Raw genomic sequence first — 13818 nt, forward strand, 5'->3', positions numbered from 1 at the left:
TAGGATATGGGAAGCAGGACTTGGTGTGGGATAGGACATGGGAAGCAGGGCTTGGTGTGGGATAGGACATGGGAAGCAGGGCTTGGTGTGGGATAGGATATGGGAAGCAGGACTTGGTGTGGGATAGGATATGGGAAGCAGGGCTTGGTGTGGGATAGGATATGGGAAGCAGGACTTGGTGTGGGATAGGATATGGGAAGCAGGGCTTGGTGTGGGATAGGACATGGGAAGCAGGGCTTGGTGTGGGATAGGATATGGGAAGCAGAGCCTGGTGTGGGATAGGACATGGGAAGCAGAGCCTGGTGTGGGATAGGATATGGGAAGCAGGGCTTGGTGTGGGTTAGGATATGGGAAGCAGAGCCTGGTGTGGGATAGGACATGGGAAGCAGGGCTTGGTGTGGGTTAGGATATGGGAAGCAGGACTTGGTGTGGGATAGGATATGGGAAGCAGAGCCTGGTGTGGGATAGGACATGGGAAGCAGGGCTTGGTGTGGGATAGGATATGGGAAGCAGGGCTTGGTGTGGGATAGGACATGGGAAGCAGGGCTTGGTGTGGGATAGGACATGGGAAGCAGAGCCTGGTGTGGGATAGGACATGGGAAGCAGGGCTTGGTGTGGGATAGGATATGGGAAGCAGGGCTTGGTGTGGGATAGGATATGGGAAGCAGGGCTTGGTGTGGGATAGGACATGGGAAGCAGGGCTTGGTGTGGGATAGGATATGGGAAGCAGAGCCTGGTGTGGGATAGGACATGGGAAGCAGGACTTGGTGTGGGATAGGATATGGGAAGCAGGGCTTGGTGTGGGATAGGATATGGGAAGCAGGGCTTGGTGTGGGATAGGATATGGGAAGCAGGGCTTGGTGTGGGATAGGACATGGGAAGCAGGGCTTGGTGTGGGATAGGATATGGGAAGCAGGGCTTGGTGTGGGATAGGACATGGGAAGCAGGGCTTGGTGTGGGATAGGACATGGGAAGCAGAGCCTGGTGTGGGATAGGACATGGGAAGCAGGGCTTGGTGTGGGATAGGATATGGGAAGCAGGGCTTGGTGTGGGATAGGATATGGGAAGCAGGGCTTGGTGTGGGATAGGACATGGGAAGCAGGGCTTGGTGTGGGATAGGATATGGGAAGCAGAGCCTGGTGTGGGATAGGACATGGGAAGCAGAGCCTGGTGTGGGATAGGATATGGGAAGCAGGACTTGGTGTGGGATAGGATATGGGAAGCAGGACTTGGTGTGGGATAGGATATGGGAAGCAGGGCTTGGTGTGGGATAGGATATGGGAAGCAGGACTTGGTGTGGGATAGGATATGGGAAGCAGGACTTGGTGTGGGATAGGATATGGGAAGCAGGACTTGGTGTGGGATAGGATATGGGAAGCAGGACTTGGTGTGGGATAGGATATGGGAAGCAGGGCTTGGTGTGGGATAGGACATGGGAAGCAGAGCTTGGTGTGGGATAGGATATGGGAAGCAGGACTTGGTGTGGGATAGGATATGGGAAGCAGGGCTTGGTGTGGGATAGGATATGGGAAGCAGGACTTGGTGTGGGATAGGATATGGGAAGCAGGGCTTGGTGTGGGATAGGATATGGGAAGCAGAGCCTGGTGTGGGATAGGATATGGGAAGCAGGACTTGGTGTGGGATAGGATATGGGAAGCAGAGCCTGGTGTGGGATAGGACATGGGAAGCAGAGCTTGGTGTGGGATAGGATATGGGAAGCAGGACTTGGTGTGGGATAGGATATGGGAAGCAGAGCCTGGTGTGGGATAGGATATGGGAAGCAGGACTTGGTGTGGGATAGGATATGGGAAGCAGGGCTTGGTGTGGGATAGGATATGGGAAGCAGGACTTGGTGTGGGATAGGATATGGGAAGCAGAGCTTGGTGTGGGATAGGATATGGGAAGCAGAGCTTGGTGTGGGATAGGATATGGGAAGCAGGGCTTGGTGTGGGATAGGATATGGGAAGCAGAGCCTGGTGTGGGATAGGACATGGGAAGCAGGGCTTGGTGTGGGATAGGACATGGGAAGCAGAGCTTGGTGTGGGATAGGACATGGGAAGCAGGGCTTGGTGTGGGATAGGATATGGGAAGCAGGGCTTGGTGTGGGATAGGACATGGGAAGCAGGGCTTGGTGTGGGATAGGATATGGGAAGCAGGACTTGGTGTGGGATAGGATATGGGAAGCAGGGCTTGGTGTGGGATAGGACATGGGAAGCAGGACTTGGTGTGGGATAGGATATGGGAAGCAGGACTTGGTGTGGGATAGGATATGGGAAGCAGGACTTGGTGTGGGATAGGATATGGGAAGCAGAGCTTGGTGTGGGATAGGATATGGGAAGCAGGACTTGGTGTGGGATAGGATATGGGAAGCAGGGCTTGGTGTGGGATAGGACATGGGAAGCAGAGCTTGGTGTGGGATAGGACATGGGAAGCAGAGCTTGGTGTGGGATAGGACATGGGAAGCAGAGCTTGGTGTGGGATATGGGAAGCAGAGTTTTGGATAAGCTAAAGTTTACAAAGGGTGCAGTGTGAGGCGCCACTGGAATAGTCAAGTTTAGAGTTGAGAAAGGTACGGAGAGGGCTTTAGCAGCAGAAAGGGAAAGGGCGGATGAGCAATATTATGGAGGTAGAAGTAGGCGGTCTTTGTCCTGGAGTGGGTGAGAAATCGGAAGCTCAGCTTGTGGAGGAATAGGATGCTGAGGTTGGGAACAGTCTGGTTTCGCCTGAGACAGTAGCTGGGAAGAGGGATGGCATCAGTGACAAGGGCTTGGAGTTTGTAGCAGAGGCAAAGACAATGGTTTTGGTCTTCTCGATAATTAATTGGAGGAAATTACGACTCATCCAAGCCTGGGTGTCGTCTGACACTACAGAAGCAGTGCAGAGGTGGGAAGAGGTGGTGGAGAGGTAGAGCTGGGTCTCATCGGAGTATATGTGGAAGCTGACCGCAAGTTTGCGGATGATGTTGCCGAGGGGCAGCATGTAGATAAGAGGTGGGGCCAAGGCTAGATCCTTGGGGATTCTAGAGGTAACGGTGCAAGACGAGAAGAGAGGCCATTGCCAAAGAAGCTCTGGCTACGATTGGATAGGTAAGAGTGAAACCAAGTGAGGGACAGTTCCACTGAGCTGGACTGCCAAGGAGAGGCTTTGGAAGAAAGTTGTGTGGTCGACTGTGTCAAAGACTGAAGAGAGGTCAAGGAAGACGAGGATAATGCACATTGGCACAGCCACAGGCAATGTCATTTGTGAATTTGGTTCGGGTTGTTCTGATGCTGTGGCAAGGCGGAAACCTGATTGGAGAGATTCAAACTGTGGGAAAGATGGGCAAGGCTCTGGAAGGCAACAACATGCTCAAGGACTTGAAAGTAAAGGGAGACTGGAGATGGGGTGGTAGTTTGCAAAGGCGGGGGGTCGAGGGCAATGTTCCCTGTAATTATTTTTGGCACTGCACGGCCCTTTTAAGCGGCGTGCACGGGCCATTCAAAATACCGTGCATGTGCAGTTTTTGTATTGAAAATCCGTCTGTGTGGGTTCCCTGATGCACTGCGAGGGTGTTTATTTTTGAGGAGGGAGCTGATGATGGCAGTTTTGAAAGGGCAGGGGACAGTACCTGGCCAAGGCTGCTTTAAATATCCCTGCTGGAAGTGAGCCATTGATGACGTTATCAGACCCGCACCATTTAATAGGGCCGGCAAACACGCAGGCCTGCTTTAATAGGCGCTATTAACGGAAAGTCGCTTTGAGGAGTGGGATAAGGACAACGTGGTTCCGACCCTACACACGGCCCGCACACACCCGATCTGCCTAGGTAAGGAGGGAACAACAAAACAACTTATATTTATATAGTGCCTTTAACGTAGTTAAACATCCCAAGGCGCTGCACAGGAGTATTTTAAGACAAAAAATTTCATTTAAAAGTCAGCTAGTATGGGTGTCAAGAAGGGAAATTGATTGGTCAGCACTTGAGTGGGAATGGGGTCAAGAGAGCAGAAGATAAGTTCAGAGAGGACATGAAGATAGATGGGGAGAATGTAGGGGGAGATCTCTCGGGCGGAGTTTGGCTTGATGGGGGTAATAGCAGAGACAAATGAACAGTTGGGCCGGAATTTTCCTTACCTAGGCAGATCGGGTGCGTGTGGGCCACGTGTAGGGTCGGAACCACGTTGTCCTTATCCCACTCCTCAGAGTGGCTTTCCGTTAATAGCGCATATTAAGGCAGGCCTGCGTGTTTGCCGGCCCTATTAAATGGTGCGGGTCTGATAACGTCATCAATGACTCACTTCCAGCGGGGATATTTAAAGCAGCCTTGGCCACGTCACATTTAAAGGTTCATCTAGGAGTGAGCAGGGAGGATATATCACCATCTGGTTATTGCTCAGACTTGCAAAGGTGGCTTCACAAAGACAGAGGGCTGCACCCAGGTTTTCAGATGACTCCCTACACATTCTTGTGGAGGGAGTCAAAGCATGCTGGGAGGTCCTCTCCCCTGCTGATGGGCAGAAAACATCTCCCCAGGAGGCAAAGACCCTGGCTCCAAATTGCAGAGGAGGTGAACAGCAGGGATGTGGTGAGGAGAATCTGGGTACAGTACCAGAAGCGCTTCAATGATCTCATGAGAACAGGCAAGGTGACTGCAAAGCCACACTCACCTTCATCCTGCTGTGCCTGTCATCACATCCCCATCACTCTGCCTTCCCAAGCCTACTCCTGCACATCAAGTGTCAGCTGCGGCTCAGTGGATAACACACTTGCCTCTGAGTCAGAAGGTTGTGGGTTCAAGTCCCACTCCAGGGATTTATGCACATAAAGCTAGGCGGACACTCCAGTGCAGTGCTGAGGGAGTGCTGCACTTTCGGATGAGACGTTAAACTGAGGCCCTGTCTGCTCTCTCAGGTGGATGTAAAAGATCACAAGGTACTATTTCAAAGAGCAGGGGAGTTAACCCCGGTGTCCTGGCCAATATTTATCCCTCAATCCACTAACAAAAACAGATTATCTGGTCATTATCACATTGCTGTTTGTGGGAGCTTGCTGTGTGCAAATTAGCTGCCACGTTTCCCACATTACAACAGTGACTACACTCCAAAAGTACTTCATTGGCTGTAAAGCGCTTTGAGATGTCCGGTGGTCATGAAAGGCGCTATATAAATGCAAGTCTTTCTTTCTTTCATCATTACTCACCACCACACCTTGCATGTCCACCCATCCCTCTATGTACATACTAACCACCCCTCACACTCACCCTAATGCAATCATACCAACTAACACCACACAAGGAGGCCATTTGGCATTGGCACCACACTCCCACAGTCACCCTCTACAGATGTAACCCACTCATTCCATCACTCTCACTCAAACTTCTCTTCTTTTCCTCCTTGCAGGAGAAACGAGCACATAAGAGGGAGAGAACCAGAGATGATGGCCCTCCATCCTTCGCCACTTTGACAGCAGCGGAGGAGGTTGCCCTGGAGGTGTCAGGAGTTGCGGAGCAGCTGGAGGGGGGAGACGGAGAGAGGGGAACCTCTCAGCAACCTGGTGACAGAATTACATCTCCATACAGCAGTCACTCATATGGGGATTGATGTCAGTAGCTAGTGAATGTTCATCATGTGCATAATGGTATTGTTACACATTCTTAATATAATATTTCTAAATCATCTCTTTACTCTCCCACAGGTCCATCAAGAGCAGCCCCTGCTCTCCCCACCCCTCCAGGCAGAAGAGGAAGCCTCTGAGGGAGCACCGTCACCACACCTAAGTTGACCCAGCACCAGCGCAGATACGCACACCTCGGTGGGTCCTATGCGAGATAGAGTAGTGTTGTCACCTGGTATCTCAAGTCACAAGTGAGTAAGAGGAGATGGTGGAGACAGGGACAGCAGTGGAGATTCCTCGCTGGAGGGCGCAGAATGCTCCCAGCTCTGCTCACCTGTATGCAGATGCTGAGCCTCAGGGGTCATCGAGAAAGAAGGTGATCCTGGAGGTGCAGGAAGAAGTGCAGGAGGCTCTGACAGATTTTGTGGCCGCAATGTCGGCAAGTGTGTAGAGAATAGAGGAGTCCATCTCCAACATGAGCACCACCGTGTTGCAGGCAATTGGGACTGTATGTTCTTCCATGGAAAGGATGGCCACCTGCATGGAGCAGCTAATGCGCCACTCACGAGTATATGCTAGCTCTGGACAACAGATGGCAGAGGCTCATAGCCTCCTCTCTAGGAGGGATCTAAACATAAACTTGGGTCCACGTGGCCCCACTGCTGTGCAGTAAGGTGCTCTCCAGCTGCTTGCTAACAGGGAAGTGCGGGTGGCCTATGAGAGGGATGATGGTGAGAGGGTAAATTGAAGTGCGGGCGGGGGGGGTGGCGGGCGGTGAAACCTGGCACAGCATGTGGCACCCATATGGGTTAAGTAAATCTGGCCATGATGAGGCCATCCTTGGCCTTCCGGACAGCAATGTGCTCCGGTGCTGCTGCTGCCTCAGGTTTCTCCTCCTCCTAAAAGGCTGTGCACTCTGCGCCTTGCTCCTCATGCAGCGCTAATCCTCGTTGCTGCACTATGTTGTGCAGCGCGCAGCAGACGGCAATGATTCTGGAGACCCTGGCTGGTGTGTACTGAAGGACTCCTCCAGATCTGTCAAGGCATCTGAAGCGCATTTTCAGCATGCCTATTGTTTGCTCTATGACACATCTGGTGGACATGTGGCTTTCATTATACTGCTCCTGGGCCTCAGTACTTGGCCTCCTCAAGGTCAAGAGCCACGTCTTCAGTGGATAGCCCTCGTCTCCAAGCAGCCAGCTGGTAAGTGTGTTTGGCAGTGTGAAGAGCTGAGGGAAGGTGGACTGGTGCTGGACAAAAGAGTCATGACAGCTGCCAGGGAATTTGGCACACACATGTATGATGATCTTCCTATGGTTGCAGACTAACTGCGCATCGAGTTGTGGAAGCCCTTGCAGTTCACAAACACTCCTGGGTCATAATGGGGTGCCCTGATGGCCACATGTGTGCAGTCGATGATGCCCTGCAGCTGTGGGAAGCCGGAGTGTGACACCGAGGCAAATAAGGAGATGTTAGGGCACATGACCAATAGTTTGGTCAAAGAGGTAGATTTTAAGGAGCGTCTTAAAGGAGAAAAGTGAGGTAGAGAGGTTTAGAGAGGGAATTCCAAAGCTTAGGGCCTCGGCAGCTAAAGACACTGCCGCCAATGGTGGAGTGATTAAAATCAAGGATGCGCAAGAGGCCAGGATTGGAGGAGTGCAGATATCTCGGAGGGTTGTATCTCCGAGAAACCACAGGCCCATTAGTCTAATTTCCATTCCATGTAAAACAATGGAACTGGCCCACTTGACGTTCAACTGTACAACAATAACCTAGTTAACAGCATAGAGTTGATTCAGAAGATGATGATCCTGCCTGACTAACCTCCTCGACCTCGTTGAGGAAGTGACAACCATAACTGTGGGAAGCTATGATGTGGTGTACCTCGACTTCCAAAAGGTACACTGGTAGATGCACACAAACTATTTCTTCTGGTGGGGGAATCCACAACAAGGGGCGGTGGGGGGGGGGGGCACAATCTTAACATTAGAGCTAGGTCATTTAGGAGTGAAATCAGGAAGCACTTCTTCACACAAAAGGAAATAGAAGTCTGGAACTCCCTCCCCCAAGTCTAAGGATGCTGAGGCAACTGGAGCTTTCAAAATCGATATCAATAGATTTGTTTTAGGTAAATGTATCAAGGGATATGGAACAAAGGCTGGTAAATGGAGCTGAGGTACAGATCAGCCATGATCTAACAGACTCAAGGGGCTGAATGACATACTCCTGTTCCTATGTTCCACTGGCAATCAGGACAGTGGGGAAAATAGAGGCGAAAATGTAAATATGGAATTAAGATACGTCTATCTCAATCATTGCCCGAGATGCAAAATGTTTCCCTAATTTAGACAAATTAATTTGTTTAACAAATATCCCAGCAATGGTTATTTCAGTGGTTGCTGTCACCAATTATACTCAGCAGCACCTTCCAGCGAAACATCTTCAGCCCAGGCAGGAGTTCATGGCAATCAATGCAATGATTGATCATAGCAAGGGTCCTTTATATATACACATCATAAAACACAGGACTTCAATTTCAAACCTTCAATATTCTACATCACAGTTCACTGCGGTTCATTACTAACAGGTACATTCCGGATACCTCTAAATATATACAGGTTTCATTAACAGATAGAATTGGTTAATACTGTCCATGTAACGGCCAAAGCAACAAATCCTAACTATCAAATGTGAAGGAGACAAAAGTGTGGAATAGGGTTTCAGCAACAACGGGGCTGAAGTAGGGATGGAGATGGGCAATGATACAGGGAAGAAAACTAGTTAATGGATAAAATACGGGTTTAGCTCAAGCTCCAACAGGACACAAAGGTTTCACAGAGTCTGGTTCAGCTTAAGTGAGTAGCTGGGGAGGAGGAAGAAGTCAGTGGCAAGGGAATGAAGTTTGTCACAGGGGCCTGTTTCAAAGTAATAAAATGTCTCAAAACTTCAAAGATTCTCCAAATCAGCAACACAAATTTGTGAAGAGAAGTTTAATAGTGGAACTTGTCTATTCATGGACTCTTTTGGAGTAGGCAGTTTCTGGCCATACAGCTATCAAAAATAGATGAAGGTATCATTTCTCTCCCTCTCAGACCTGATGAGCCTTTTCAGTTAATTGACAAATTTATATTGGAGACAGAATTGCTTAACATTGCAGACATGTGCATGCCTGCCGTTGACAAATATGATGAAAAATCACAACTGATTAAATCCATCAACTGCAGGCATGCAACTAATGTTAAGCAATTCTGTCACCAATGTAAGCTTGTCAATTAACATATTAAGTTATGTATTTAGACAGAGGTGATTCATCTATATTTGAAGTGCTATTTTGTGTACCTGGCTGTGACATGTATTCTCTATAGCACATGAATATTAAGCCAGCAGAAAGACACAGACAGCAAAAAGACCTCTCCCCGTGTACAGGGATTAAAGGGCCCACAGTACTGGTCCGGCTCTGAATTCTCTCCCCGTGTGCAGGGATTAAAGGGCCCACAGTACTGGTCCAGCTCTGAATTCTCTCCCCGTGTACAGGGATTAAAGGGCCCACGGTACTGGTCCAGCTCTGAATTCTCTCCCCGTGCGCAGTGATTAAAGGGCCCACAGTACTGGTCCGGCTCTGAATTCTCTCCCCATGTGCAGTAATTAAAGGGCCCACGGTACTGGTCCAGCTCTGAATTCTCTCCCCGTGCGCAGTGATTAAAGGGCCCACGGTACTGGTCCGGCTCTGAATTCTCTCCCCATGTGCAGTAATTAAAGGGCCCACAGTACTGGTCCGGCTCTGAATTCTCTCCCCATGTGCAGTAATTAAAGGGCCCACGGTACTGGTCCAGCTCTGAATTCTCTCCCCGTGTGCAGTGATTAAAGGGCCCACAGTACTGGTCCAGCTCTGAATTCTCTCCCCGTGCGCAGTGATTAAAGGGCCCACGGTACTGGTCCGGCTCTGAATTCTCTCCCAGTGTGCAGTAATTAAAGGGCCCACAGTACTGGTCCGGCTCTGAATTCTCTCCCCATGTGCAGTAATTAAAGGGCCCACGGTACTGGTCCGGCTCTGAATTCTCTCCCCGTGTGCAGTGATTAAAGGGCCCACGGTACTGGTCCAGCTCTGAATTCTCTCCCCGTGCGCAGTGATTAAAGGGCCCACGGTACTGGTCCGGCTCTGAATTCTCTCCCCCTGTGCAGTGATTAAAGGGATTTAAGATTTTATGAATGCTCACACCAGCATGGATTCACCTGCTGGGCATGCACATCAGGAAACCGTGGCATCCTCCCCACAATGTTCCATCTTTGGGCATAACTGAGCGCCCGAACATAAAATCAGAACATGACAGCTTCCCGATTCTTGACGTCCCTATTTTTCCTGTTGCTTCAGACACTGGAAAATATCACACTATTAGACCAGTTTATAGAGTCTAAACTGCGGATTTATTTAAATATAAAATACAGATGTAACAAAGGCACATCATAATTATAAACAGGGCAATAATTATATGAAAAGCTGGAATCAGTCCTTGCAAGTCTTTAATCTACCTTTTATAAAGCTGCCTTTTGCAGCTGTTTACAACGTAGCAGTTCCTTTGGATCAATGAACCGAGCCCATTTTTTCTTGACTCATTGTCCCTAGTCTTAACCTGTATCATACACACTTTATGCAAGTATCCAGTTCCCAGATAGTCTGTTGTTTCCCCATCAGAACGGTTTCCCACTGACAAATTCACCTCTTATACCAATTGTTTCCCTTGAGTGCAGTCAATCAATCATGATTATCAGAAATAATGCATTGCAAATGTTCACATAAATTGCTAATGAGCAGTTAAACATACAGGGCCTGCAGTTTCCACTCGTGTTACTCCAGCTCCCTGGCAGAACATGAGCAGAAAATTCTTCAGAAGCCTCTCCATAGGCTTCTCATTCTCCCCCACCACTTCTAGGATTGCCTGCTGCGAGTGACCGGGACATATAATATATCCACCCCATATACAGGTGGCCGTGTTGTAATTGCATCGAATAGGACATCATCCAATGTATTTTCCACCTATTGTGACGCTATAAACCTGGGTGTAAGGAACAGCTGTTCACCCCTGGCGCAGTGTTACTGTGCAACAGAGTCGCCCTCTACATGGAAAGGTGGAAAAGCCCAGAGTCATCGATTGTGCACATTTTAGGTGCATTTTCTTAAATCTTGTTTTTTTTCCCCCCAAAACTTTAACAGGGAGCACAGAGCAAGACCTACTACAGCCAATCTGTGGTCCCCCTTCATAAAACACTCCCTCGCAAATTGACCCCAATCGATGATGCATATCGCTTCCACAATTGCAGAAAATCTGGGCTGTATTTCGAGTACCCATCACCAGCCTTGTTGTATACAATTCAATTCACCTCTACAGGCGGAGTGGGCCTTTGGCGTAGCGGCAGCATCCCCGCCGCTGGGCCAGAAGGCGTAGGGTTTCGAACCCCGCTCCAGACAGTCCCGGCAAGTGGAGTCGGAGCTCCGGCTCTAAATTCTGGGTTGACATCCAGCGGGATACTTGCGTCCGTGGGTGTGGGTGCCCCCCCCCCACCTCGTACGGGTTGTGGGAGCCCGTAAAACCCTCCCGCCATAGGACTAACCACCCTAATGGCTGGTACGAAGATGGTTACGGTCACAGAAGGAGCGTTAATCGCGGCCAGAAATCCTTCCACCACTTCATACAGTTCCCCAAAGGAAACAGTGTGAAGACACGTACGACGACCTCTACAAGAACCTTTATCTTAACTGCTTCCTAATCAAAACCGAGATTTCTTCTTTCTTGTAGTTCGAATATATTCAGTTTTCCATTTTGTACCTGTCAAAGGAGCAGCTTCCATTTTAAATCCCAGCTTTTCAAAACTATACAAACTGAAAACAGAAATTCCAATTTTAGTCACAATAACAAATTGGGACCCTGCAAAGTTTCCAAAATAATCACTGGCTTTTAAAAGTCAACTTGTTGTTGCTATGTTGTAATATTTACATAGAAACATAGAGATAGGAACAGGAGTAGGCCATTCGGCCCTTCGAGCCTGCTCCGCCATTCAATGAGATCATGGCTGATCTTTATGGTCTATACAAGTGGTGCCTCCCCACCCTGGAACACAGAAAGGACCTGTAATCGGAGTTTCGCACCACACATCTCGATGGGACAAAGGCTCCATGAGGAAGTGATGCGTGGAGTACACAGGAACCCTTACCTGACCGAATGGCAAATTGTTTGGCCAGCTGCTCAGTGATGTCCGCAGCGTGTACAGGACTGTCTTGCTGCATGGTTTCATCTGTAAAACAAAACAAAGAGCATCCTTAGCTCCAGGTGAAATTTAGAAAAATCTGGCGTTCCTTGCACCCAGAATAATTAATTATACAATTCAAATATCCCATCACGGGGTATGGGGAAGAGAGCGGGAATATGGTATTGAGATCGAGGATCAGCCATGATCAGATTGAATGGCGGAGCAGGCTCGAAGGGCCGAAGGGCCGACTCCTGCTCCTGTTTTTCTATGTTTCTATTATACTGTAGCCTTTGATCACTACAGAAGTATAATGCAAGATTTGTATTGTATAATTAATTACATAGAATATATAGCCCAGAAACAGGCCATTCGGCCCAACCAGTCCATGCGGTGTTTATGCTCCACTCGAGCCTCCTCCCATCCCTCCTCATCCAGCTCTATCAGCGTAACCCTCGATTCCCTTCTCCCTCATAGGCTTAGCTAGCTTCCCCTTAAATGCATCTATACTATTCACCTCAACCACTCCCTGTGGTAGCGATTTCCACATTCTCACCACTCTCTGGGTAAAGAAGTTTCTGCTGAATTCCCTATTAGATTTCTTGGTGACTATCATATTGATGGCCTCTAGTTATGCACTTCCTCACTAGTGGAACATTCTCTCTGTATCCACTCTATCAAAACCTTTCATAATTTTAAAGACCTTTATTAGGTCACCCCTCAGCCTTCTCTTCCCAGCCTGTTCATCCTTTCCCGATAGCCATAGCCTCGCAGTTCTGGCATCATCCTTGTAACTTTTTTTGCACCCTCTCCAGTGCCTCTATATCCTTTTTATAATATGGCGGCCAGAAATACACACAGTACTCCCGTGTGGTCTAACCAAGGTTCAATACAAGTTTAGCATAACTTCTCTGCTTTTCAATTTTATCCTTCTAGAAGTAAACCCTAGTGCTTGGTTTGCTTTTGTTATGGTCTTATTTGTAATGTATATACCTTTAAGGGGGGAACTATCCTTTACAGCTCATGTATACTGTAGTGCCGGCAGTGACCACCCCTGTATATAGCACTGAGTACTAATCTGTACAGTTCAGTTCCAGAGTGAGCCACGTTGAGTAAACACCTGTTGTACCGTTCTCCTGCAGTCTGTGTCTTACTACTGACGGACACAACATTGGAGACGAGGCAAATTCGATCCTACCTGCAACTCTGCATCACCTCCCAGGGATTCGTTCCTGGAGACCAGTAGATTGGAGGTCAAGGCCAGAGACACGGGCGTCGACCACGGGCAACCGCCCAGTCATCCAGCAGAGACTCGAGAATTGCGGGGGAGGCTGTTGAGAGCCAGGCTTGGCTTTCCAGTCGCGGTGGTCCAGCGAAACGGGCTGGCAACAGGTAGTGCACAGACCCTTCCCGGACAGCGGCGGGCTAGAGCCCGACCGAGCGGCACAGCAAAGGGCCGAGCAGCGTCGACGGGGGAGAAGAGGGCAGAGCGCACAGGGCGCAGCCGGTGTTCAGGGGCCGAGCAGCGTCGAGGAGAGGGAGAGAGACGCGCAGAAACCCGCGAGGTGCCGCCATTGCCACGAGGACCGCCGAGAGTGGCGTTGGCAGCAGCGCAGGAGAAGTGCGCGAAACCTACAGGGCGCCGCCATTGCCACGAGGACCGCTGAGAGCGGCGTTGGCAGCAGCGGGGGAGGAAGGAAAGCGTAGGAGACGCCATGCTGACCAGATCCTAGAGTCACAGGAACAAGTCAACCCCATGCCTCGCCCATACGTACCTGGTGAGGAACCCGACGTACAGGTCGCATCTACCTCAGAAACAGTAGCATCGAAAGCTGATGACCCAACCGATGACAGGGTGCCAGAATCGCCTCCGCACCAAGAGCGAGACACTCGGGAAAGGCGTTATCCAGAAAGGATCAGGAAGCCTCCCCAAAGACTGAATATATAAATGGACTATTTTCAGCTAATGTTGTATGTTAAAAG

General features: G+C 49.5%; 1 protein-coding gene across 2 annotated transcripts in view; it reads right to left on the reverse strand.

Annotated features, from left to right (window-relative positions):
- LOC147104930 (guanine nucleotide exchange factor DBS-like) overlaps positions 1–11908 on the reverse strand; it is a 226255-nt gene extending 214347 nt beyond the window's left edge. The window contains exon 1 of one of the 2 annotated variants that reach the window (XR_015072374.1): positions 11803–11891. Coding sequence is in view for 1 of the 2 variants with exons in the window: in XM_085962067.1 (XP_085818193.1) it covers positions 11803–11875 (73 nt within the window). In the remaining variant the exon portion in view is untranslated. Of the gene's footprint in view, positions 1–11802 lie in introns of both variants that reach the window. The other variant, XM_085962067.1, reaches the window with a different exon arrangement.
- Between the last annotated feature and the right edge of the window lie 1910 nt (positions 11909–13818).

Source organism: Somniosus microcephalus, chromosome 19 (genome assembly GCF_052327205.1).
Source record: "Somniosus microcephalus isolate GS21.2 chromosome 19, FLI_Smic_1.0, whole genome shotgun sequence".
NCBI lineage: Eukaryota > Metazoa > Chordata > Chondrichthyes > Squaliformes > Somniosidae > Somniosus > Somniosus microcephalus.